At 38.8% G+C, this 27,897-nt stretch overlaps 1 protein-coding gene across 6 annotated transcripts; it reads right to left on the bottom strand.

Moving 5' to 3' along the window:
• Positions 1-8,830: 8,830 nt before the first annotated feature.
• Positions 8,831-20,570, bottom strand: LOC137727042 (uncharacterized). Of its 6 annotated transcripts, none has more exons than XR_011067714.1 (7): positions 20,246-20,570; positions 17,925-17,996; positions 17,511-17,609; positions 17,060-17,130; positions 16,869-16,982; positions 16,396-16,464; positions 8,831-10,000 (listed from the first exon to the last, which is right to left on the bottom strand). XR_011067714.1 is itself a non-coding variant. In XM_068465985.1 (6 exons), exons 1-5 carry the CDS (start codon positions 20,393-20,395, stop codon positions 16,431-16,433), a joined length of 426 nt encoding a protein of 141 aa, XP_068322086.1. In that variant the 5' UTR covers positions 20,396-20,570; the 3' UTR covers positions 8,831-10,000; positions 16,396-16,430. The 6 variants fall into 6 exon arrangements, 2 of the variants coding, with proteins under 2 accessions (XP_068322086.1, XP_068322087.1); XR_011067715.1 differs by lacking the exon at positions 8,831-10,000 and adding an exon at positions 10,153-10,185 and having other exon boundaries at positions 16,372-16,464; XR_011067713.1 differs by lacking the exon at positions 16,869-16,982 and having other exon boundaries at positions 8,831-10,185; positions 16,372-16,464.
• Positions 20,571-27,897: the final 7,327 nt, after the last annotated feature.

Consider the following 27,897-nt stretch of genomic DNA (forward strand, 5'->3'; position numbering starts at 1 on the left):
AAAACGATAGATTGACTAACATTTAGAGTTTATTTATACTTTCATTAAGTATAACATAAAATTTTGTGGTATCCACTTGTGTAAATATTTTAAATTGAAGATCGAATTCATTCATTGTATTCATATAGGGTCAAGGAGTGTAGTTATAAAAAATCATCAAAATCGAAGTTAAAATAACCGTTAAATCGTAACTTTTCGTTTATAACCGTTGAAAAGCTTTGTCCCGTTACTTGATCTCTGAATGTTTTTTTTTTGTTATTTTTTGCTGATGTGATCTCCAAGCATATACAAACAATTTTGACGGTTTGGATCGTTGAAATTAGTTTTGGAGAATTCGTAAAACGATAGATTGACTAACACTTAGAGTTTATTTATACTTTCATTAAGTATAACATAAGATTTTTGTGGTATCCACTTGTGTAAATATTTTAAATTGAAGATCGAATTCGTTCATTGTATTCATATAGGGTCAAGAAGTGTAGTTATAAAAAATCATCAAAATCGGAGTTAAAATAACCGTTATATCGTGATTTTTCGTTTATAACCGTTCAAAAGCTTTGTCCCGTTACTTGATCTCTGAATGTTTTTTTTTTTTTTTTTTTGCTGATGTGATCTCCCAGCATATACAAACAATTTTGACGGTTTGGATCGTTGAAATTAGTTTTGGAGAATTCGTAAAACGATAGATAGACTAACACTTAGAGTTTATTTATACTTTCATTAAGTATAACATAAGATTTTGTGGTATCCACTTGTGTAAATATTTTAAATTGAAGATCGAATTCATTCATTGTATTCATACAGGGTCAAGGAGTGTAGTTATAAAAAATAATCAAAATCGGAGTTAAAATAACCGTTAAATCGTAACTTTTCGTTTATAACCGTTGAAAAGCTTTGTCCCGTTACTTGATCTTTGAATGTTTTTTTTTTGTTATTTTTTGCTGATGTGATCTCCAAGCATATACAAACAATTTTGACGGTTTGGATCGTTGAAATTAGTTTTGGAGAATTCGTAAAACGATAGATTGACTAACCCTTAGAGTTTATTTATACTTTCATTAAGTATAACATAAGATTTTGTGGTATCCACTTGTGTAAATATTTTAAATTGAAGATCGAATTCGTTCATTGTATTCATATAGGGTCAAGAAGTGTAGTTATAAAAAATCATCAAAATCGAAGTTAAAATAACCGTTAAATCGTGATTTTTCGTTTATAACCGTTCAAAAGCTTTGTCCCGTTACTTGATCTCTGAATGTTTTTTTTTTGTTATTTTTTGCTGATGTGATCTCCCAGCATATTCAAACAATTTTGACGGTTTGGATCGTTGAAATTAGTTTTGGAGAATTCGTAAAACGATAGATAGACTAACACTTAGAGTTTATTTATACTTTCATTAAGTATAACATAAGATTTTGTGGTATCCACTTGTGTAAATATTTTAAATTGAAGATCGAATTCATTCATTGTATTCATACAGGGTCAAGGAGTGTAGTTATAAAAAATCATCAAAATCGGAGTTAAAATAACCGTTAAATCGTAACTTTTCGTTTATAACCGTTGAAAAGCTTTGTCCCGTTACTTGATCTCTGAATGTTTTTTTTTTGTTATTTTTTGCTGATGTGATCTCCAAGCATATACAAACAATTTTGACAGTTTGGATCGTTGAAATTAGTTTTGCAGAATTCGTAAAACGATAGATTGACTAACACTTAGAGTTTATTTATACTTTCATTAAGTATAACATAAGATTTTGTGGTATCCACTTGTGTAAATATTTTAAATTGAAGATCGAATTCATTCATTGTATTCATATAGGGTCAACGAGTGTAGTTATAAAAAATCATCAAAATCGAAGTTAAAATAACCGTTAAATCGTGATTTTTCGTTTATAACCGTTGAAAAGCTTTGTCCCGTTACTTGATCTCTGAATGTTTTTTTTTTGTGATTTTTTGCTGATGTGATCTCCAAGCATATACAAACAATTTTGACGGTTTGGATCGTTGAAATTAGTTTTGGAGAATTCGTAAAACGATAGATTGACTAACACTTAGAGTTTATTTATACTTTTATTAAGTATAACATAAGATTTTGTGGTATCCACTTGTGTAAATATTTTAAATTGAAGATCGAATTCATTCATTGTATTCATACAGGGTCAAGGAGTGTAGTTATAAAAAATCATCAAAATCGGAGTTAAAATAACCGTTAAATCGTAATTTTTCGTTTATAACCGTTGAAAAGCTTTGTCCCGTTACTTGATCTTTGAATGTTTTTTTTTTTGTTATTTTTTGCTGATGTGATCTCCAAGCATATACAAACAATTTTGACGGTTTGGATCGTTGAAATTAGTTTTGGAGAATTCGTAAAACGATAGATTGACTAACACTTAGAGTTTATTTATACTTTCATTAAGTATAACATAAGATTTTGTGGTATTCACTTGTGTAAATATTTTAAATTGAAGATCGAATTCATTCATTGTATTCATATAGGGTCAAGGAGTGTAGTTATAAAAAATCATCAAAATCGAAGTTAAAATAACCGTTAAATAGTGATTTTTCGTTTCTAACCGTTGAAAAGCTTTGTCCCGTTACTTGATCTCTGAATGTTTTTTTTTTGTGATTTTTTGCTGATGTGATCTCGAAGCATATACAAACAATTTTGACGGTTTGGATCGTTGAAATTAGTTTTGGAGAATTCGTAAAACGATAGATTGACTAACACTTAGAGTTTATTTATACTTTCATTAAGTATAACATAAGATTTTGTGGTGTCCACTTGTGTAAATATTTTAAATTGAAGATCGAATTCATTCATTGTATTCATATAGGGTCAAGGAGTGTAGTTATAAAAAATCATCAAAATCGAAGTTAAAATAACCGTTAAATCGTGATTTTTCGTTTATAACCGTTGAAAAGCTTTGTCCCGTTACTTGATCTCTGAATGTTTTTTTTTTGTGATTTTTTGCTGATGTGATCTCCAAGTATATACAAACAATTTTGACGGTTTGGATTGTTGAAATTAGTTTTGGAGAATTCGTAAAACGATAGATTGACTATCACTTAGAGTTTATTTATACTTTTATTAAGTATAACATAAGATTTTGTGGTATCCACTTGTGTAAATATTTTAAATTGAAGATCGAATTCATTCATTGTATTCATACAGGATCGAGGAGTGTAGTTATAAAAAATCATCAAAATCGGAGTTAAAATAACCGTTAAATCGTAATTTTTCGTTTATAACCATTGAAAAGCTTTGTCCCGTTACTTGATCTTTGAATGTTTTTTTTTTGTTATTTTTTGCTGATGTGATCTCCAAGCATATACAAACAATTTTGACGGTTTGGATCGTTGAAATTAGTTTTGGAGAATTCGTAAAACGATAGATTGACTAACACTTAGAGTTTATTTATACTTTCATTAAGTATAACATAAGATTTTGTGGTATCCACTTGTGTAAATATTTTAAATTGAAGATCGAATTCATTCATTGTATCCATATAGGGTCAAGGAGTGTAGTTATAAAAAATCATCAAAATCGAAGTTAAAATAACCGTTAAATCGTGATTTTTCGTTTATAACCGTTGAAAAGCTTTGTCCTGTTACTTGATCTCTGAATGTTTTTTTTTGTGATTTTTTGCTGATGTGATCTCCAAGCATATACAAACAATTTTGACGGTTTGGATTGTTGAAATTAGTTTTGGAGAATTCGTAAAACGATAGATTGACTAACATTTAGAGTTTATTTATACTTTCATTAAGTATAACATAAGATTTTGTGGTATCCACTTGTGTAAATATTTTAAATTGAAGATCAAATTCATTCATTGTATTCATATAGGGTCAATGAGTGTACTTATAAAAAATCATCAAAATCGGAGTTAAAATAACCGTTAAATCGTGATTTTTCGTTTATAACCGTTGAAAAGTTTTGTCCCTTTACTTGATCTCTGAATGTTTATTTTTTATGATTTTTTGTTGATGTGATCTCAAAGCATATACAAACAAGTTTGATGGTTGGGATCGTTGAAATTAGTTTTGGAGAATTCGTATGCCATCAATCAAGTTCCGTGTGTGTGTGTGTGTATATATATATTTATTAAGTAGATTTAAATCTATTTATTTTGTATGTATAAATTATAATTGACTGGTTCACGGAATAGTACATACATCACGTGTCACGTGTGTCATTATAAAAATAGTGAGATATGTCATGACAGTAATGTGTGTGATAAAAAGTTAATAACTTAAAAAAAAAAAAAAAAATTTCTCACCACTTCTATTAATTTTCATTTTTCCCTCTCTTTTTTGTTTCATTTTCAACTTTTTCTTATCATTTTCACTTTTCCCTCCAACATCTTTCCCTAATTCTCTCACTTTTTTGTTTTATTTTCAACTTTTCTTAACATTTTCATTTTCCCTCCATTTTTTTTTCAAAAAGGGCGGCAAGTTGGCAAAGGCAAGAAATTGATTATTGAAATTTGAATGGAAAGAAATCACATCAAATTTCAATGGATGCAAAATCATGCAATGCATCATGCATATTAAATTATTAATTAATAATTATTATAGTTTTTATAAAATTTAATATATATATATATATATATAATTATTATAGATAGACTTAATATTTTGGGGGTATAATTATTATAGTATATATAATTATTATAATTATTATAAATTTTATAGTTAATTTAATATATATATATATTTATTTATTATAATTTTTAGGGGTATAAAGTTGTAAAATTAATGTATATAATTATTACAGTATTTTTTTAGGGTTATAAAATTATAAAAATAATATTCTGCTTATCGTGTATCGTGTTACCCACGTGTATACCCGAACCAACCCGTTATCTTAACAGGTGCTTATCGGGTTACCCGATAACGACCCGATTCGTTATCGTGTCGACCCAAACACCTGTTAATTTCGTGTCGTGTCATGTCGGGTTATCGGGTCGTGTCAGAAATTGCCAGGCCTAATTAATGTGAACTGTTGGATTACAAAAAAAATTGAAATCCACCTATCCTTAATGTGACACGTGGCCCAACGGTAACATTTCTAATTTTTTTTAACCCGAAAAAATGTGGACCATTGATTTGGAAATCAAAAGGTCCAGATTGTGCCATGTCATCTAGCTATTGGGGAGATTTGAAATTTTTTTTATCATGGAAATCCAACAGCCTGGAAGCAACCACGTCGATTCAAGACAACGGTAACTAAGTGGGCTGCCACACAAGCCCCACTTTCTGAAACCTTGTCAAAAACGCACCCCCACTCATGCGTGTTGTTTATGCGCTTGATCCAAAAAATTTTAATAATATGACTAATGTCAGCCTTACATCACATCTGTTCAGGAGTTCAGGCTTTTGCTTGACTTATTCCTCGAGCTCACCTTGAGCCCAATTGCTCGATTGGGTTTTTGGGGAGGGAGGGAATGGATTTCATTGCCCATCAACAGCGCAATTGGCCATGGTGGAGTTGCTCTTACATCCCACATGAATTCTAGACTAATAACGCACCAAGAAGTTAGTCACCCAAATGCTACGGTGGTCCTTGTCGAGATTAAATTACATTGGATGCTCTGCTGATCAAAAGATGAAATCAAGCAACAAAGTTTGTACATAAAGCGCGTAAGGCCGAGAAGGGGGGCCTATTGGCTACTGTGTGTTTGCCACTACGCAAGTTGTGACTTGGTAAATTGGTTCAGCTATCAAAGTGAGGGATCTTCAGTAAACATGGAGCTTCTTCAAATTGGTTTCGAATAGGTTTATTTGGTTTTGCTCTCTCTGCTGCTGTTTCTGGTTCAAAGCCGATTTGTAAGTTGAAGGTAAAAGCTAATTTCATTGTCAAATTCATGGGTGCAAAGCATGAACCATTCACTTCTGACTTGTTTATCCCAGTACACCCACCCCTCCCCCCACCCCGCGCCCCCCCTGCTGGGTGGGGGGGGGGGGGGGGCTGGGAAGACTGTTGTTATGACCAACATCACGTGTATGTGTGGAATGAGTCCTCTAGAAGTGAAGAGGTAGCAAAAAAAGGCTCCCTTGATGTTTACAAACTTGCCAATGAGGCCTCTGTTAAATTCTGCCCGTTGGACGATATGAAGGTGGAAAGTTGTGGCATAAGCCTATTATATGCCGAAGATGCTGAGAAATTCAAATTTGATCATGACTACAGGTCGAGGGAACCAAAAGTAGAAGAAGAAACAGGACAAGATGACAATTCCGAAGGTGGTGAATCAAAGAGATGAGCCTAAAGCCAGTGGATCAGGTGAGTTCAAAGCAAACGAAAGTGATGATCATGGGTCTGAAGCCAGTGGAACAGATAATGATTTGGACTTTTAATCCAACAATCTTAAGCATCATTATCCAATAGAATTAGGAAAAACTTTACGTCAAGTTTGTAATTTGATAGCTCACTTATCTGTCCAAGAAATAAGACGACAAATAGGCAAGGCTTTTATTATTTTTGTATTGTTTAACAAGTTATGGACAAGTGTGTAATATCCTATTTGTTATCTTTAAAACTTGATTTATAAGTCCAACGGCATCTTGAAACTCGCCTTTATATCATAAACTTAGACATTAACTAACACGACATGCCTAGGGCAAAGTAAAATCCCACGACCAAACGCGATAGTTTGAACATTCAACACTACAAAAATATGCAATAGTTCGATGGCTGAACTGCAATGAGCAAAAAATATGAATGGCCCGATTGGACTAACAACAGCAAAACTTGTTCTCATTTGAAAACTGAACCATACAAAGATCAGCATAATAAATTTTATTAGAGGGTAAAAAAATACAGCAAATTAAGGCCGAAAAAGAAAGGCACACCCCCTGTTTAACAATATATACAATCCTCAAATTCGTAACGATGATAAAACTAAAGGGGTCTTCGCTTCAAAAGGACTAGGAACATTCCAAACTTAAGAAGAGAAATTATACGTCGCGCAACAAGCTAAAGGTGTAAAAAAAAAAAAAAAAAAAAAAAAAAAAGAATAATAATAATGAAGAGAAAGTGATGCATACACAGAAATGAAATACAAAAGTTCCAAGTACCTTTTATCAGCGTCGGTTGCTTCTTTGAATTTTTAGTTCAGTGAGTTAACCTCCTCTATACTCAGTTGATTTACGAGATGTTTCTCCAATTCTAGCACTCTCCCATTCTGCTGATTGGCCCACTGCTTTTCCTTAGCATGAGAAGGAGCAACTGGCTTCGTTGCCCTGCTCCAGATGGGGGTGCCATGTGTTAAGCACCAGGACCAGGCATCAGTTGCTGTGGTTGAAAAAGACATGTTCTCCTTCAAGATAATGTGGCAAGATAATGGATATTTGTAAGTCAATTAGCCAGCAAAAAATTACTCCCAATTACAAATAAAATTTTATATCTACAAACTATCTATGGCATATGGAAGTTTTTACATCAAAATACCAACACATCATGCAAAGAATGGACATCCAGCAGCAAAGCATCTCACACAAAAATATGCTCGATCTAGCCTGTTATGTTCAGGAATTCAAGCTAAATGCAACTGACTTAACATTGTCAATCATCCACCACCCAAAAGATGAAAAATAAACAACTTTAACTCCGGGACAGGGGATAGTACAAGTTTTGCAAAGATGCATCAGTTCGTTACCAGCTAACATAGAAGAGAAACAACGAAAAGAAAAGAGCTTCAATAACTACATGGCACCTGTGCCTGTAAAACACAAGCCAAAAGATGAATACAAAGAAAAAAGTACTACCTCTTGGTAATCCCCATTTCACAAATACGCTGCGGGCTTGTTCACCAGTGATTTTCCCATACTGTCTGTGTCAACTTTCACAAAAATATTAGTGTACTTCTGAACATCAGTTTGAGTCATCCTAGGCCATGACATATGGGACTGACTAGAAGCCGAGTTCCCAGCTCCAGGTGAAACTCCAGTAGCACTAGTCTGAGCTGGGAACCTACTGGTTTGCTCTTTCAAATGACTGGGCCTGCTGAGCATGAACCATTCATTTGAAGACTGGGTCCCAGCAGATACTGGCACAAGGCTGATGAGACGGGTATGCTGCCAAGAGGAAAATTCTGCTTTGGTTGAGATGGGGTTGCACAAAACATCTTCAAAAGATGAGTCATGAGTAAAGCCATTCCCAGATATATTTGATGGTTTGGAATCCTTAGCCGGTGTCTTGGAGGTCTGATCCCAGAACCTGCCTGTGGTCTAGGTGGTAGGGAAGCTGTTGGTCCTGATGTTGCCCGCCCAAATACATCCTTTGTTGCAGGAGTGATCCCTTTGTTTACAACTTGCAAGGGTATCCCGGTCATTGCCCCACCTGCCCTTCACCAAAGTTCGACAAGCTTGAGTTTTGTGGTTGAGTTTTGCCAGAGCTCCCAATGCTATGTAATGTTGTAGCTGAAGGCCGCATGGCGCTGAAGACAATGGCAAGTTCAAGGGCAGCACTCACTTGTCTGTCCAAGAATAAGACTGACAAACAGCTAGGCTCTTATTATTTTAGAATTGTTTATACATTATAAAGCGCAACGTTATGGACAAGTGTGTGTACTATCATATTTTTTTATCTTTAATCAAGTCTAGCCGCATCTTGAAATTCGCCTTTATATCATAAACTTAGACATTAATTAATACGCCAGACCCAGGGCAAAGTAAATATCTCACGACCAAACGCGATAGTTTGAACATTCGACAACTACAAAAATACGTGAAAGTTCGATGGCTGAACAGCAATGAGCGAAAAATATGAATGGCCCAATTGGACTAACACCGGCAAAACACACTGTTCTTGTTTGAACCAAACAAAGATCGGTAGAACAAAGTTCATTAGAGGGGGTAAAAAAATTACAGCAAATTAAGGCCGAAAAAAGAAAGGCACATGTTTAATAATACAATCATCAAATTTGTAACAACGATAAAACTAAAGGGGTCTTCGCTTTAATAGGACTAGGAACATTCCAAAATTAAGGAGAAAACTTATACGTCATGCAACAAGCTAAAGGATAAAAAAAAAAAAAAAAAAGAATGAAGAACAAGCGAGATGCATACACAAAGAAATGAAATACAAAAGATACATAAGTTCAGTGATTTCAAATCATAAAACACAAGGCCCGTCCCACCCACGATAGAAAGGCTTGGAACGGAGAATAGCAGACACAAAAACAAAGCAGAACAATTACCCCGTTAAAATGCACTCCAGCGATTAGTCTTTTCTTGGAGTCTCCATTGTCATCCGAAAAGGCCCTGAAGACCCAAATGGGTCCAAGTCTCTTCTTGGAGTTTGACCGTCGAATGATGTCCTAAATGGAGTGGTCTCCTCTAGGAGTTATGACTGTCGAATGATGTCCAAAATGTCACTGAAGACTTGAAAAAAATCTGATTCTTTCTTGGAGTTTGACTGTCGAGTGATCCGAAATGGCCCTGAAGATCCAAAGGGGTCCAAGTCTCTTCTTGGAGTTTGACTGTCCAGCGATGACCTAAATGGCACCGAAGAACCAAAAGGGTCTGGGATGTCATCAAATGTTGGAAAACCATGACCCTGATCAAACTCTTTATTGCTGCGCATAGACTCAAATCTTCCGAGTGTTTCTGGTTGAGGAAAAAAACCAGTATCTTGTGTGCTTCTGAACGAATCAAACCTAGAGAAGGTGTCAAATGAAAGTTCTGAACTATCCTTGTACCTTGGCGGTGAATATCCTGAATTGAAGGCTGCGAGTGGTGTCCTAGGATAGGAACAAAATCGTCGAAAGTAAAAGGGCGGCTCTTCTGGGAAAAGCCACCTCCTTGTGATGACCCAGTCCTGATAGGGTAGGCATCTGCACTTTGAGGCTTTTCTGTCTTAACATCAACTTCAGGTGAAGCAGCAGTTGTTGGATTCTCAACTGGGAGAGCTTTTTCTTTCTGAACTGATGATGAGTTCTGTTTTGAAGGCGCCAAGACATTTAACACATCAAGAGTGAGCTCCTCGACAAAAGAAAATCCTGACAATTAAACTTCTGAACCGGTCACCTCAAATAGTTAAACGTCGTAAACAGGTTGGCAAACCACAACCAGATGACAAAGAAACTACAAACAGCAGGCAATATGATCCATTTACCACGAGGTGATTAGGTGAAAGGCATCTAAGTGCTACCAGAATTTTATTAACTCAGAGACAATACTGGACCTATTGTAAACACGAAAAATTCCTGAAACAAGAAACAAGAATACGTGTACAAAATATATTTTTTGTATTAATGATCTTTAGGGTTACAATCTCTTTGTAATTGGATCCTCTGATTCTATCTTCGTAGGGTGTAGGTTTGTGGATGAGCTGTTGATCCAAAGGGCCGTCGGGGCTTGATCTAGGGATGAACAGTTGATGAATGGATCTTCAAGGGGCGTTGGGCTTGATCTTGAAGAATGGGTGTATAGGTTTGTTGAGATTGTTGATCCAAAGGGTCGTTGGGGCTTGATCTTAGGATGAACGGATGATGAATGATGAACACTTTCTTCAAGGGGCCGTCGGGGCTTGATCTTGAGTCGGTGGAAGTTCTTCAAGGGCCGTTGGGGCTTGACCTTGAAGGAGGATTTGACGAAGAATGAAGAGTGTTTTCTTGATCCTTCGGGATTTTCTTGAGAGCTTTAGAGTTTCAAGGCTTCAAGGTTTTGGTGTGATGTAAATTCCCTTCTTTCTTTCTTTTTTTAAAATGAATGTCTTGGCTTCCTATTTATAGAATTCCAAAACTTGATTTTTGGATTTAAATAATCAGATAAAATAAATCATTTCTGCCAGGTATTGACACATGTCCTATTTGATGACTTTTTCAATTTATTTCGATTTTTCATTGAGTCACACGCTACATGTAAAATTTATGTGACACGTGAGCGTTGAAATTTTAATTATTGGTCAACATTCATTTCACCGAAATTTTGATGTCTACAAATGCCCCCACTTCAAGGCACGTCGCATACATGTGCTTGTCACGTATAGGAGATGCGTTTTGAAGTCCCTTAATGTAGATGTCGATCCAAGGGCCGTCAAGGCTTGATCTTGAATTGGGCTGGACATTTCTTCAAGGGCCGTCGGGGCTTGAACTTGAATTCGACTGGAAGATTTTCTGGTTTCCTCCAATCGTTGATTTTCTACAGGCTTAATCTTGAACTGGGCTGGAGGATTCTTTTGGTCTCCCCCGAAGGTCTGAACTTAACTCCTTTTATCTGGAGTTGAATTTGATTCAAGGGTGGTGAACACTTGATTTTGAATCGGACTTGTGAGTTTTTCAAGGGCCATCGAGGCTTGATCTTGAGTGAAAATAAGACCATTAGCGGTTTCAGGATTCAGACACATGGCAGGCAAGCACGGGGTGGAGGTGATGACCTGTTTCTTTGTTCAATCTTTCCAATTCATATTTGAAGAGGGTTAGAGGATGACTCAGCATATGCAGTTGTTGCGTTTGCTGACGATCCACAAGATTGATGTTTCATTGTCACTTGTCTTAGTTGTTCTCCAAGCAGATGTGGTCCCTTCTCTGGAAGTGTATCAACCGTTGAAGATGACTACTCGAGAGCAACGCTAGGTAAGCAACCAGGGAATAGATTCCAGGTAGTCGGTTCCAGATCGGAAGACTGACTCCAAGTGTCGGCTGATTGCTCTCTTTCTCTTTGCCATGCGAGTAAGAACAAGGACAAAGGGAAGGACATGGAGAAAGCATGATATGAGATACTTTTGCTTTTTGAAGAAGTGTTGACGATTTAACGGCGTCGCGCGGCGAGGCTTTGCTCTTTGGTGGCGGCGCCAGCGGAGGGTTGTTGAGGCTTCTCGAGCTCTTTGATTAGAACAATGATGTCGAGCTTGGATTTGACTTAAACTTTTCTGTCAGGATGGTGCTGCAGGGGAAGGCGTCGTGCTCCAGCAGTTTGTTCCAGCTCCTACCGCATTCTTCTCTGCTTGTTTCTTTTACATAGCCGAGGTGGTGCGCAACCCTTTGCCTTTAAATGGTCTTTCAAGGCATCACTTCTCAGCAATTCATCTATGCTTGGCAGCTTCAGTGTAAAGAGCCGACACTCCGTCGCCTGTCCTGAAGTATGCGCTGAGGGAATTCAAGACTCACCAACAGTTGAAGACGAGCACTCGAGAGCAACGCTTTGCTTTCGCCCTTGATGATATGAGATACTGTTGCTTTTGAAGAAGCAGCGAATGAATCAGCACATATATTTGTTGTGCTTGTCTCCACATGCTTCGATGTATCATTTTCACTTGCCTTACTTGCTCCCTTTGCAAAAGTGGTATTTCCTTATGCAGGTTTAGCATATTCTCTTGTAGTATTTGTCCTCTGATACAGGAGTGGAATGCAAACCTTGCATTTGAATGAACCATCACTTTTTGGTGGCAGCGCAAGTTTAAGTGGAGGTTCCGACATATTGCTTTCTCTGTCCTTGTCTTGGCAGGTGAGAACAAGGGCAAAGGAAAAGACAGGGAAAAAGCATGATATGAGATACCTTTGCTTTCGCCCTTGATGATATGAGATACTTTTGCTTTTGAAGAATTAGCGAATGAATCAGCACATATATTTGTTGTGCTTGTCTCCACATGCTTCGATCTACCGTTTCCTCCTGCCTCATCTGTACTCCAGGCATCTGGTATCTTCTTTGGGGAAGAAGAAAATTGAGTATTTCGAGAGGCTTTGCCGGGAGTGCGCCCTCAGAGGTGAGGAAGAGTTGGGCATTTTTTTGCAGGTCTGCCTTGCCATAAAAGATGAAGGTCGACATATATAGGGATTTCCCAATAGCAAGTGGTGGTACTGTTCCTTTACCATTGTCGACAACTGTTGGGTAATTGAAACAGTAAGATTCACGCGTTCTCAACTTTGTCAGAAATCTTTGACAAAGTTGCTTTTAATGTCTGCAAAGTTGAGGTTACATGTGAAAGGTACTGACAAGTTTTGATCCAGCAAATCCGGTTTTTTTTTAAATTCAAAGAGTGATGACTCTTCGATCCTTGAATAAGCGGCCCAGCTTTTGAGGTTGGCGAAAGTGTGGTAGTTGGGATAATGACCTTCACGCGTTTTCAAATTTGTCAGAGATCTTTGACAAAGTTGCACGTGTTATCTAAAAAGCCGAGATTGTGTTTGAAGAGCGTTGCCGAACTTTATGCAGGAAAATCCGGCTTTTAAGATTTGAAGAGTGGTGTCTCTTCAATTTTTTTTTTGAATCGGTGGTTGTGTCGCCTCTCCTTTTATAGAGGTATCGATCACCTCCAACATGCACACTTTGAAGATTGCTCATTCGTGAAAATCGTCTCCGGTGTATTTTGTTTTAACGGCCCTTTGAGATTTTACTACATCCAACCCTTCTCTTTTAACACCTTTGAAAATGACTAACCCATCTAACATTTGCTTAGATTTGAGTCTCAGCAGTGATACGGGTGCGCCGCGTCAAGGTAATGTATGGCGCCCGTCTTTCTTATCTTCTAGTGGCCCTCTTACAGGTGAAGACTCCGTGATGAAGGATGCAACAACAGCTACAATAGTAGCTAGGAACCTTCTCACTCCTAGAGATAGTAGGCTGCTTTCAGGACGGTCCTATGAGTTGGCCGTTCAAGAGTCCCTAGCTCTCAGTGTTCAGTATGCGGGCTCCGTGTCCAACATGGGCCAACGCCTACTTGCTCGATCCCGTCAAGTTGAATCATTGATGGCGGAAGTGGAAAATCTTAAACAAGAGATCCAACAGCTTAAGCGCGAGAATAGAGGTTTGCACGTGCTTGCAAATAATTATTCGACGAGCATGAAGAGGAAGCTTGATGAGCTGCAAGAATCTGAAGGTCGAATTCAAAGTGACTGTCACAGGCTTGCGACTTTCTTCCAGAGGCACATTTTTCCTGCGTCATTTAGCGTTCCACCAAGTATTGAGGACTCGAATGATCTATCTTCGATGCCTCCCGCTCCTGGAGGTCATAATGACCAATTTATGCACTCCAACCATTATGACCTCAGATAATCAGCTGAGGAAGATGACAAGACGGTGCAAGACAACGCAGCTGTTGTCCCATGAGTTCCAAGCCACCTTCCGCATGTGCCATCAATGGAAGTTTTGTAGCAATTTGAGACCCGTGGAGACCGAGTGCGTACAAAAAAAAAAAAAAAAAAAAAAAAAAAATGGAGCTTTCACAAAGGTTGTTCACGTGAAGCCCCACTACTTGGCAAAACTCCAGGAGCGGGAGGCATCGAAGATAGATCATTCGAGACCTCAATACTTGGTGGAACGCTAGATGACGCAGGAAAAAGGTGCCTCTGGAAGAAAGCCGCAAGCCTGTGACGGTCACTTTGAATTCGACCTTCAGATTCTTGCAGCTCATCAAGCTTCCTTTTCATGCTCGTCGAATAATTATTTGCAAGCACGTGCAAACCTCTATTCTCGCGCTTAAGCTGTTGGATCTCTTGTTTAAGATTTTCCACCTCCGCCATCAATGATTCAACTTGACGGGATCGAGCAAGTAGGCGTTGGCCCATGTTGGACACGGAGCCCGCACACTGAACACTGAGAGCTAGGGACTCTTGAACGGCCAACTCATCGTACCATCCTGAAAGCAGCCTACTATCTCTAGGAGTGAGGAGGTTCCTAGCTACTATTGTAGCTGTTGATGCATCATTCATCACGGAGTCTTCACCTGTAAGAAGGCCACTAGAAGATAAGAAAGACGGGCGCCATACATTACCTTGACGCGGCGCACCCGTATCACTGCTGAGACTCAAATCTAAGCAAATGTTAGATGGGTTAGCCATTTTCAAAGGTGTTAAAAGAGAAGGGTTGGATGGAGTAAAATCTCAAAGGGCCGTTAAAACAAAATACACCGGAGACGATTTTCACGAATGGGCAATCTTCAAAGTGTGCATGTTGGAGATGATCGATACCTCTATAAAAGGAAAGGCGACACAACCACCGATTCAAAAAAAAAATTGAAGAGACACCACTCTTCAAATCTTAAAAGCCGGATTTTCCTGCATAAAGTTCGGCAACGCTCTTCAAACACAATCTCGGCTTTTCAGATAACACGTGCAACTTTGTCAAAGATCTCTGACAAAGTTGAAAACGCATGGAGGTCATTATTCTAACTACCACACTTTCGCCAACCTCAAAAGCTGGGCCGCTTATTCAAGGATCGAAGAGTCATCACTCTTTGAATTTAAAAAAAAACCGGATTTGCTGGATCAAAACTTGTCAGTACCTTTCACATGTAACCTCAACTTTACAGACATTACAAGCAACTTTGTCAAAGATTTCTGACAAAGTTGAGAACGCGTGAATCTTACTGTTTCAATTACCCAACAATTGTCGACAATGGTAAAGGAACAGTACCACCACTTGTTATTGGGAAATCCCTATATATGTCGACCTTCATCTTTTATGGCAAGGCAGACCTGCAAAAAAATGTCCAACTCTTCCTCACCTCTGAGGGCGCACTCCCGGCAAAGCCTCTCGAAATACTCAATTTTCTTCTTCCCCAAAGAAGATACCAGATGCCTGGAGTACAGATGAGGCAGGAGGAAACGGTAGATCGAAGCATGTGGAGACAAGCACAACAAATATATGTGCTGATTCATTCGCTGCTTCTTCAAAAGCAAAAGTATCTCATATCATCAAGGGCGAAAGCAAAGGTATCTCATATCATGCTTTTTCCCTGTCTTTTCCTTTGTCCTTGTTCTCACCTGCCAAGACAAGGACAGAGAAAGCAATATGTCGGAACCTCCACTCAAACTTGCGCTGCCACCAAAGGGCCGTCAGGGCTTGATCTAGGGATGAACAGTTGATGAATGGATCTTCAAGGGGCATTGGGCTTGATCTTGAAGAATGGGTGTATAGGTTTGTTGAGATTGTTGATCTAATGGGCCGTTAGGGCTTGATCTTAGGATGAACGGATGATGAATGATGAACACTTTCTTCAAGGGGCCGTCGGGGCTTGATCTTGAGTCGGTGGAAGTTCTTCAAGGACCGTTGGGGCTTGACCTTGAAGGAGGATTTGACGAAGAACGAAGAGTGTTTTCTTGATCCTTAGGGATTTTCTTGAGAGCTTTAGAGTTTCAAGGCTTCAAGGTTTTGGTGTGATGTAAATTCCCTTCTTTCTTTCTGTTTTTAGAATGAATGTCTTGGCTTCCTATTTATAGAATTCCAAAACTTGATTTTTGGATTTAAATAATCAGATGAAATAAATCATTTCTGTCAGGTATTGACACATGCCCTATTTGATGACTTTTCCAATTTATTTCGATTTTTCATTGAGTCATACGCTACATGTAAAATTTATGTGACACGTGAACGTTGAAATTTTAATTATTGGTCAACATTCATTTCACCGAAATTTTGATGTCTACACCTATAATAACTAATTTTGGCATACCTTTGTCTTCAAACTTATCCCAATCCTCATCCCAGTCAGCAGCTCCTTCTTGGATACCAGGTTGCCAGCCTATATGAAAATAAAATAAAATTTCAGTTTACAAAATGCAATGTAGTACAAATACCGCAGCAGTGAACAATAATGAAAAAGAAAATAACACACCCATGAAACGCTTACAATAGTGAAACAAACCAGAGTGATTACAAAAAGATTACAATAGTGAAAATAAGGGTTTCTGGGTAGGATTTTGATAATTTAACAACAGAATGACTTTTGGGTTCTAGAAAGGCAATGCCATTAATAAATTGAAATAATTTGACAAACCCAAAGTAAAAGTATATCCAACAACAATGTGTTCTATCTACAATCCATCAGATAGTTTGATAAAGAATAAGCTAATGGAAGTATTCTTATCAGTATTTATAAGATTCTTAGACTCCCAAGAAATTAGCTAAGGAAAGAGATCAAAGTACCAAAGGCAAGCTCAGTTAATGTTGTAGGCTTTCCGCCTAGTCCATATTCTTGCAGTGCTCATTGAGAGTTTTCACAAGCCCATCAAGATCTAAATGGATGTGATCAACATGATCCTGAAAATTTCAGTTGGAAACGCTCTAAGACAAGTTGAGCAAAGGTAAGTTTTAAACACAAGATTGTGCAAAGGTACCTGAAGTGCGCATCAGCATCACCTTCTTGCTCCATCTTGACAACTGCCCTGTTTAGCTCCATTTTCTTCTCCTGCATATAAATCACGTAAAATACTCAGTCCATGATAATAAAAAGAATACACCACTTGGGGTATGACCATTCAACTGATTCTATTTTCCCACACTACTTTCTCTCTGTCATCAGCTATCTATCCCTCCAGGCCTAAAAACTATAAAATAATTTTCTTTTTGTTTCTCCAGAAAGTAAAATGTCCTACTCATGCTTGTTTTTGAATTTTTATTGGCACTTATCTCATAGAAAATAAAAGCACGCCATCTCACATGTTCAGGCAATTATGACTCAGATAAAACGAATAGCAAACACTTGACACTTTGATCTTCGAATAAGCAAAAGCAAACACACAACATGGGTCACTAATTGTCCACAAATTTATATGTGGTGTAAGCTACCTGTAAATCATGAAATGTGGCTTCTTCAATAGTCAACTTGGAGGCTACATCTCCAGCTTGTTTATATTTCTCTTCATATTTCTTAGCCAGGGACTCAGCCTAGATTCATGTAGTATTTATTAAGTCAGGACAGTAGCTAAAGATTAATGCAAATATGTGCTTAGGCTCAAGTATCCTACAGTAGCTAAAGATAAATGTCCACAAATTTATATGTGGTGTAAGCTACAGGTAAATCACGAAACGTGGCTTCTTCAATAGTCAACTTGGAGGCTACATCTCCAGCTTGTTTGTATTTCTCTTCATATTTCTTAGTCAGGGACTCAGCCTAGATTCATGTAGTATTCATTAAGTCAGGACAGTAGCTAAAGATTAATGAAAATATGTGCTTAGGCTCAAGTATCCTACAGCATATACCTCATATTTATCAGCAGAGGCCCTTTCTGTGATCTCAGTAAGGCGATTGCCACATCTGCTCTTGTACAAATCCTTATACCAAATGGTAAACAGATTAAAGCAAATATGCAGAATCAGCATTCAAAAACTGAAAGTTTAAAACATCATTTCCTTATGATTGAGAAAATAGTCAGCCAACGTGGTGAACAAAATCTAACTTTATTCCGTAACTAGTCCTCACCCAAATATCGTTTTCAAAGATACTTGTGTTTCTCTCAAACCAAGAAACTCCAAAAATTGCTGGCATACTGCACCCTCACAAAAGCCTTCATGCCACCACCAAACTACTTATGTACCCTGCAGGAATTACCCAACTTACATTTCCTTCCCTACACAATCTTAGCCACACATATAAAGCTATAGGACAATGATAAAACACATGATCTGCACTTCCTCCCAAAAGTACTTGTCAATTCAAGAATCAATACTCATTCAGACCACAAACATCCAATTGTTCAAAAAAAAATAAAAAATAATCTTACACACTGCAGAAATCAAATAGATAGAAGTCTGCCAATTATTTAAAAGCAACAAATGATTAGGACGTCCAAAACTCTACCACTCATAGAACAATTATATTCAAACGCAAAATTTAAAACTACTGTAGAATGTTCAATATGCACAGCCAAGGGAATTGCATCAGAAGGATGAGGAAAGACAAGCTGAGAATGGAACAAAACTGCAATAAAGTATAATGAATGCTTATAAAAAAAAAAGTATAATGAATGCCATGCATTAAAAACATGTGAAGTGCCAATCATTAAGATTACTAATATAAAAGAACTGATCATGAACTTCAAAATCTTGATCAAAATCTTCTCCACGGAAATGAGCGATATTAAGAACAAAGTAAAACCCACAATCACAAGAATTCCAAAGATAGACATATGCCAAGCATCAGGACCAGGCACCAGTCGCTGTTGTTGAAATCCTTTTAAAGTGAAAAATAAGAAACTATACTCCACCAAAGAAAGACATATGCTTTTAAAAAAATAAAAAAAATAAATTATTAATTTGTTTTCTTGATAAATACCAGATGCAGGCTACATTGACAGCATTGGAGTAATTATTTTCAGGTTGAAAAATAATGGATAAATCAAACATAACATTACTTGGTAGCACTGCTGGAAGAGGGCATCCCTAACCGCTCCATCAAATATAGTGCAACACAAAACTCCCTGACAGAAGCATGCTATCATTATCCTGATTGGACAATTCCCACACCTGCTTTAAAACCTCTGATGGATGTAAACAAGAGCATAAAGTTAAGAGTGGGGGAACTTATAGCTTCCAAAAGTTATGGTTGTGGTCATACTATATAGGTGCATAACTGTAACAATGTACAATGTCCATGCCTGCACTATCAGCTCAAAGAAATTACTATATGAGCGTTTAACGCACCCTGAATTTTCATATGGAATAATGACATGTTCTCTTTCAGGATAATGTGGCATGATGGGTAGTCATTCTATATCTAGACTGAACATTAGACATGACTCACTTTAATAGTACTTATGGATGATTGTATGCATCTTGGCCAGCAAAAAATTACTCTCAATTACAAATAAAATTTTATATCTACAAATATTTTTCGCATCAAGTTGGTTTTTACATCAAAATACAAACACATCATGCAAAGAATGACAATCCAGCAGCAAAGCATCTCGCACAAAAATATCGTTGATCTAGCCTGTTATGTTCAGGAATTCAAGATAAATGCCACCAAATAAACATTGTCAGACAAGGAAAAATAAACAACTTTAATTCCGGGATAGGGATAGTACAAGTTCTGCAAAGATGCATCAGTTCAGTTACATTACAACTACATTATTGTAATGTAATAAACAATCCTAGGTCAATCCTTGGGTCATATAACACATTTCTAAAGGTCGAACAGATCCACCAGAAAGTAAATTAATGACCTGATAACATAACTCTCTCAACCTCACTATCTATAGTATAAATCCTTCATCTACTTATTTTCTACCATTTGAACATCAATTCCGAATTATACTAACACAAAATAAAAATCTCAGCTTAGATCAGAGAATTACGACATCCCGAGCTCACATTAACCACTTCAACTACAATTAGACTACCAATTCAAAATCAATCTGATTTGGAACACATTTCCACCAGCATCAAATCCCGATCAACCACTATAATTACACAAAGATAATCATACACATTACAATACACATCCAATTAGACAAATATATATACAAGAATATATATATGGAGAGAGAGAGAGAGAGAGAGAGAGAGAGAGAGAAAGACAGTACCTGCGCAAGGACCTGTTTGGGGAGACCTGAGCCCTGGAAGAAAGCGACTGCTTCATTGCCACTAATCCGGCCATCGCGGTCCATATCCGCTCGTCCGAAATACGCATCGAAGAGATCTACATTTGCGGATTGTTTCTGTGCCGACGCCATCGCACTCGGAGGACGAAGATTGGGATGCCTTAGAAAACGACGACGTACAGCTGGGATTTGGTTTTGCCCCCCTTCTTCTCCGATTAGGAGGATAAGAAGACGACGAAGACACGGACAGAAGCCAATAGTTTAAGGGAAAAAACGATGGTCGTTAACAGGATGGACAACTATGGCGCGTTAAACTGAAAATTGCATAAAACGTTCTTTCATATTGTTAAGCTCCCATAAACAAACGCTAAAAAAAATAATGAAACGCAGCACGCAAATGATATGAATTTTTTTTTTTTTTTTTTTTGTAGGAGAAACATGTTATTGTACCAACAAGAATGGAAGAGTGCAAAAACACATGTAGTTCTAAATCCTTATTCACAAACTAACATTTTCCCTAAAACATAACATGTATGAGTGTAGTTGCAAATATAGTCAAAAGTTGATACCACAAAAATGTAATTAAGTCATTGTTTGGCCCCAAAATATTGGTGTGGGCTAAGTTAGGAGTTGTTCTCAGCCCAGCAGTATGATTCTAGAATCATCGCGAATTCTAGTTATTATGGGCCGCTCGGTTAAGATAGGTCGAGTCCTAGTATGAGACAGATTGATGGGAAAGTCGAATCCTAGCATAACAAGAAGTCTCAATGGGATGAGGATCCTGATATTTGAGAAGTGAATGTGACCAGATAAAGAGTTTGGTTCAAAGTCCTAATGGAGGTAGGATTGGCCGAGACTTAGTTAGATTAGGATAAAGAATCCTAATCCGAGTATAGTTCTGGATCGGCCATGACGAGATTGGCTGCTATAAATAAGAAGGGGGTGCATCATTCTAAAGCTCTCTCCAATTCAACACACAAAATGCCCTGCGCAAACTCTCGCTCTACGCGAAACCTCTCAACAACCTTTAGATTTTTATTTTCTTTTTCCCGTCGACACATCTTCAGTTTGATAAACAGCAATGTGAAGGCAACCGACGAACATCTTCAGTTTAGATAAACAACACTGTCGTTGCCGTAGAATCAGTCGACCGCGGAGCATCTTCAATTTGGATAAACAACATTGCGTCGACGCAGACTAGTTATCCATCCAAGTCTTGGTTGAGAAGGATTTTCGAATCCTTATTGGCAAAGGTTATCTCATTAGCCTTCTCGACAAAGTGAGGTGTTACAGGTTATTACATTCGGCACATTGAAAGCCGAATTTGATATTGAACTTCGCAGAATTAGCAGCCTTGTCTTCAGGCTCTAGCACTTGAAGACCGAGACGTGCTCCTTCCTCGACCGCAGTCGCAAGATCAAGAAGTCAGCAACGCGACATCAACAGATTTTACTCCTCGGTCGAGCTTGGCCAACGAGTTGGCATGCCCCGCGCACAACCGAATGATGTTGTTAGCTTATTAATTACTCAGCCTACGCGCCACATAGGCTTAATAGTTTTTAGGGTCAACATTTTGGCACACCCAGTGGAACCCATTGCTGAAGCTCCGAAGTTCATGACCATTGAGACAAAGTCAGTAAAAAAGAAAATAGGAATGGGTAAATCAGTGACTAACCTTCCACCTATGGTTTAAAACCCAGATCATGATGGCCTATTACAAGCACATAATTATTCTGTGGCAATCACACCCGAAGCCACGAGTGTGACACGCCGAGAAAGGGAAGTTAGTCTCGGCGGACAGGCTCATGATACGGAGAACACCACCAGAGCGACAAAAGCAATTTTTGTCGAAGGAATAATCGAAGATTGTGATGAAGATGGTCATGAAGGTTCTAATCCACCGACTAGATCTTTTCTTCGGAGAAGACTCGAAGAGCAATCTCAGATTTTCAATCGAGAAGTAAGGAGCATACTTAAAGTAATTCGCAGTAATGGTGAGGCACATAAAAAATGCTCGAACTGTTGGTTAGTAAATTTTACGACGATGGACGCACCGATCGTTCTCTGCAACTTCCACCTAAGGGTAATCCGATATCAACGCTACAGGCTGAAACAAGATCTACTCGGCTCAAAATGATCAATTTGGAAAAAGAGGAAGATCAAGCAGTAGATCAGATGGGTCCGATCAGAGAGAGGAAACAGCATCCATCGATGTGATCGAGGTCTAAAGAATGATTGATTCGACCTTAAAAAAAGGGTCGAAGTTCCCAAAGTTCATCCATCCATACCCAGTTTATGTAGAAAAGTTTGAATATCCTAAAGGTTTCAAAATCCCAGACTTCATCCTTTTTGCTATCGAATCATCCCTGTTTTCGTTCAAACATGTTGCTCAATTCATTGCACAATGCGGAGATGTTAATAATGACTTCCATAAACTACGATTATTCAACTTCTCACTAACAAGTTCGACATTCGCTTGGTACATCAACCTCCCGCCTAATTCCATTCAAAGTTGGGAGGAACCGGTTGACAAATTCCATGAACAATTATATCGGTCGGGGATGGAAATGTCAGTTTCATCACTGGCTAGGATGGCTCAAACATCTGACGAGTCGCCAATGGAATACTTAACGAGGTTCAAGTCGGCCAGAAATTGGTGCCGAGTACCTCTCCCTGAAATTGAATTCGTCAGAATCGCTTTGAACGGCCTGGATGTGGAATATAAAAAGAAATTCTTAGGGGCAAACTTCCAAGATATGTACGAACTGGCCCAGCACGTTGAGCAATATGATTATTTGCTCCGAGAAGAAAAGATCTCGAAATCCCCATCCCATGGAAAGATTTACAAGAATCCCACGGTTACTATGCATCGGCCGAAGGCGAAGACTCCCGATACACCAATGTGGACGCGACCGAGATGGTGATTGACAAACCGTACATATACAAGGCTTTGGTTCACATTAATTCCAAGGAGGCAAAAACCCATTTGGCCTCTGAAGAGACAATGAAAACATCAAAAGTTTACACCTTTGATATCACCAAGGCCGATGCAATTTTCGACCAGTTGTTACTAGCAAAGATCATCAAACTTCGGCCAGGACATAACATTCCAAAGGCCGAAGAGCTGAAAGGCAAAACGTATTGTAAGTACCACAACTCGAATAAGCATACCACAAACAACTACGTCGTGTTCCGTGATGCTAATTAAAGCTAAATTGATAAAGGCAAGCTAACATTTCCTAAAAAATAGATGACCGTCGATGTTGATCCCTTCCCTTCAGTGACAGTTGGCATGGTAGATGCTCATTTGCCCAAGAACAAAGGGAAGAGAAAGGTCGAGTTCATTCCAATACAACATGTCCCAAAGCAGAATTCTCAACCGCGACTCAAGCTTGATCTATTTTCAAACGAACCACCTACAAAGTTATCAGGACCTACCATAATCAAATCTATGTCAAACTCCAGTGCAGAAGAAACTGAGGGATTGATGGTTTTGTGCAGCCATTGTAAAACACGCGTCATCCTAAACGGACCAAAGGAGAAAGCAGCTCAAGTTCCAACAACACGGCAATTATCCACGGCCACAGCAACACCTCCAAAGGTACTCGGCACAACCCAGCGCCAAAAGTTGTTCGATAAGCTTGGCCCTCAAATACGAATAGACGGCCCAACTTCAACCAGACGACGTCTTGATTTTGATGCCCATTTTATAATGAGGATTATTACTCGCATAACTTCAACAGCTCGAGTTTATCGGCGAACAAAAAAACCTTCAAGCCACCTGAGCCACGAGACCAACGTTGGTATAGTTACAATTCTTCTACCAGCATGTATACTGCATTATCCAAAACTCATAAATGTCGATGCCAATGGATAGACTGCATGGCTCGACGATAGGCAACACAGGCTACTTCGGCTACCAAATGGCAGCCAAAAGAAGCCACAGGAAATGGAGACGACCGACAATCCCCATCAATCATGGTCGAATTACTTCAAGGGAAAAAGGTAATTGATTGCGACTTTGAAACCACCATTGAAAACGAGAAGCGCATCAAACTCCTCATTCGGCCTGGGGAAATTAAAGCTTGTTTCAAGCATTTCATAAAAGAAGTCGAAAACAAGCTTCCCTCACTACCCCCGCAAGAGCAGTTAGTGAGAGTCCGACGGAATCTACACCCCTCATTTCTAGGAGAGTCCCTAGAGTACATGCGAGAATTTCACAAGAAACATTCTGCTAATGACTTGTACGACCTACCTAAAACGTGTCAAGAAACCCTCGACCTGGCCCTAACTTGCCCTGACGCTGAACAAATTATCTAGAAAACCACTGATCCAACAATGAAGGCCAGGTTCTAACGCATACAAGAAGCTCGGATCCTCGGCTTCGAGGTCAACCCGTACACCGACATAGACACCGCCGAGCTCCTTTTTCTCTCAAAGACATTCAATATTTACGACATCATTTTGAAGTCTTTTTAGCCGTATGTCTCTTCAGCCTTACGGTTGATGAGAATGAGCATGTGGCGCTTTTGGATGCCTACTTAGACACAAAGATGCCCGAATCACCTAAGAAAAATGAGCATGTAAAGCACTATAAGGACACAATCAAACCTCAGCAACGAATAAGCTCGAAGACGACAACCGGCATGAAATAGGTTCAATTGATATACCACGAGAGCAGGTACCCAAAGAGGCGAAAGATGATCAGGTCGTGAATACTCCAAAGCATGATACCGCACTCGAAAACCCAAAAGACGATGACCAAGACCCGATAGGCTCTTCAGTCCTCAAAAATATAGAAATCAGCATGGTCCATGTCTTACCTGCTGAATTTCAACCAACCACACACTAACCAAATTTCTTGGATAGGGACGTAGTTGCCAAGGAAGGAACACAAGTCGATTTCATCGCCACCGAGGAAGATGGGCAAGCCGGTAAAGATGACAAACTTAAAGTAGCTCTAGCCGTACTATTTCCCCGTTCTTCTTCGGTTAATCTTCAACATTTGAAGCCTTTGTATGTCGCGGCTCATATTAAAGGTTATCCAATCTCCAAAATCTTCGTCAATTGTGAGGCTACGGTTAATATCATGCCCGTATTTATCATGAAGGCACTACGACGATCTAACAACGAACTCATTCCATTAGGAATCACCATGAACAACTTCGTCGGCGACAAGTCCCAGACCAAATGAGTGCTTCCTTTGAAGGTAAACATTGTAGGTCGCAATCACATGATTGCATTCTTTATCATCGACTCTAAAACCAAGTATAATGCATTGCTCGATCGGGATTAGATCCATCAAACAAATTGCATTCCCTCTTCATTATATCAAGTTCTTATTTTTTGGGACGGCAAATTAGTTGTGGTTCATCCGGGCGACAATCAGCTATTTGAAGCCAATATGATTCAGGCACGGTATTACAATAATCACATAGGCTATATTACCCTACAGGGTTTGAACGAGGAATAGCGGCCGACTCGAATTTCGGTACAGAAAGCAATCGAGGTAGGTGCTGAGACTGTCCATCAGGATTCAACGAGACTTAGGTTGGCCGATCTGATCACAGACACTAAGGTCTGAAGACAGTGAAGACAGACACCGAACCGCGGTTTCATCTACCATGGAACGATTGTTGGCCTATTGGTACATTATTTCCAAGCAACCTCATTCGGGCGTAAACTTAGTCGAATTTTTGGTCGAATGAGATAATGGCCCAGTAGTCTCACTAGACAAAGTTCAGGCAACACCAGTTGAGCTCAAGGATAGTTAACCTCAAGTCAAAGATCTTTTAGAGGAAATAAATGTTGGAACGGTCGAAGACCCATGGCCTTTGTTCGTTAGTGCTTTGTTACCCCAACATGTAAAAACCGAGCTTTGTAATTTGCTCAGAGAATTTAAGGATTGTTTTGCTTGGAGTTACCATGAGATGCCTGGTTTAGATAGAACACTAGTCGAACACGAATTACGTATCAAACCTGGGTGTAAACCATTCCGCCAACCACCTCGACGTTTCTCAACCGAAGTACAACTCGGTATAAAAGACGAACTCGTTCGACTTTTAAAGACTGGGTTTATTCGGACAGCTCGACACGTCGAATGGTTGGCAAACATCGTCCCAATTTTAAAGAAAAAATGTGCTTTGCGTATTTGCATTGATTTTAGAAATTTGAAACTGGTAACTCCTAAAGATGAATATCCAATGCCAATTTCAGATTTGTTAATCGACGCAGCAACAAACCACAAGATCTTATCCTTTATGGATGGACATGCTGGTTATAACCAGATTTTCATCACCGAGGCTGATGTCCATAAGACTACTTTTCGTTGCCCAGGAACACTTGGCACATACGAATGGGTCGTCATGCCATTCGGCCTCAAGAATGCCGGTGCCACATACCACCGAGCCATGAATATTATTTTCCATGATTTGATTGGTACTACCATCGAAGTCTACATTCACGATGTGGTAATCAAATCACAATGTTGGCAGACACATTTGGATGATCTCTGTCAGGCTTTCCTACATATGCACCAGCATAACCTTAAAATGGATCCCGCCTAATGTGCTTTTGGCGTATCAGCTGGCAATTTTTTAGGATTCCTTGTACATCATCGTGGTATTGAGGTAGATGAAAATAAGGCTTGAGCAATCATTAATGCTCTACCCTCGACGACTAAGAAACAACTACAATCGTTACTCGACAAGATTAACTTTCTCCATCTACTCATTGCCAATTTGGCGGGAAAAATGAAAGTCTTGTCCATGCTCTTGAAACTTAAGGATTCTGACATCTTTGAATGACGTGCAGAACACCAAGAGGTGTTTACCCATATCAAGGTCTCCCTCATAACTCCACCCATCCTGGTCCCACCACGACATGGCAGACCTCTCAAACTGTACATCTCAGTGGCTGAAGAATCCATCAAATGCCTTCTTACACAAGACAATGTTGCGGGGCGAGAAAATGCCATTTTTTATCTTAGCCGAAATCTCAACCCACCAGAGATTAATTATTCCACCGTCAAAAAGCTCTGCCTAGCCTTATTTTTCACTACATCAAAACTCAAGCATTACATGCTCCCGTTAGTCACTCAGGTCATTGCCCAGACCAATGTCATTCGTTACATGCTCACTCGGCCGATAGTAAAAGGCATAATCGGAAAGTGGACAATGGCACTATCTGAATTCAGTTTACAATATGTGCCCCAGAAAGCTGTCAAAAGCCAGGTGTTGGCCGATTTCTTGGCTCAACATCCTTCACCATACGGTTTTGGGGGCAATGACGTTGAAATCGGCATGGTGGAAACCCGTGATAATTATAGGACGATGTACTTTGATGGCTCTAGTACTTCAGTCTTGGTTGGCGTTGGGATTGTTATTCAATCCCCAAATCACAACCGTTGGTACTTTTCTCTCAAGCTCAATTTCGATTGTACGAATAATCAGGCCTAATACGAAGCCCTTATGATCGGCCTTAATGTCCTACACGATCTGCAGGTAGATCATGTCCTTATTCTTGATGATTCCGAACTTGTGATTAACCAGCTTAATAGGACTTTTCGTTGCATGAGTTGCACTCTGGCGCCCTATCACATGGTTGCCAGCTATTTGGCCAAGTCCTTCGATGAC

The sequence above is a fragment of the Pyrus communis genome, chromosome 2, assembly GCF_963583255.1.
Source record: "Pyrus communis chromosome 2, drPyrComm1.1, whole genome shotgun sequence".
Classification (NCBI taxonomy): Eukaryota; Viridiplantae; Streptophyta; class Magnoliopsida; order Rosales; family Rosaceae; genus Pyrus; species Pyrus communis.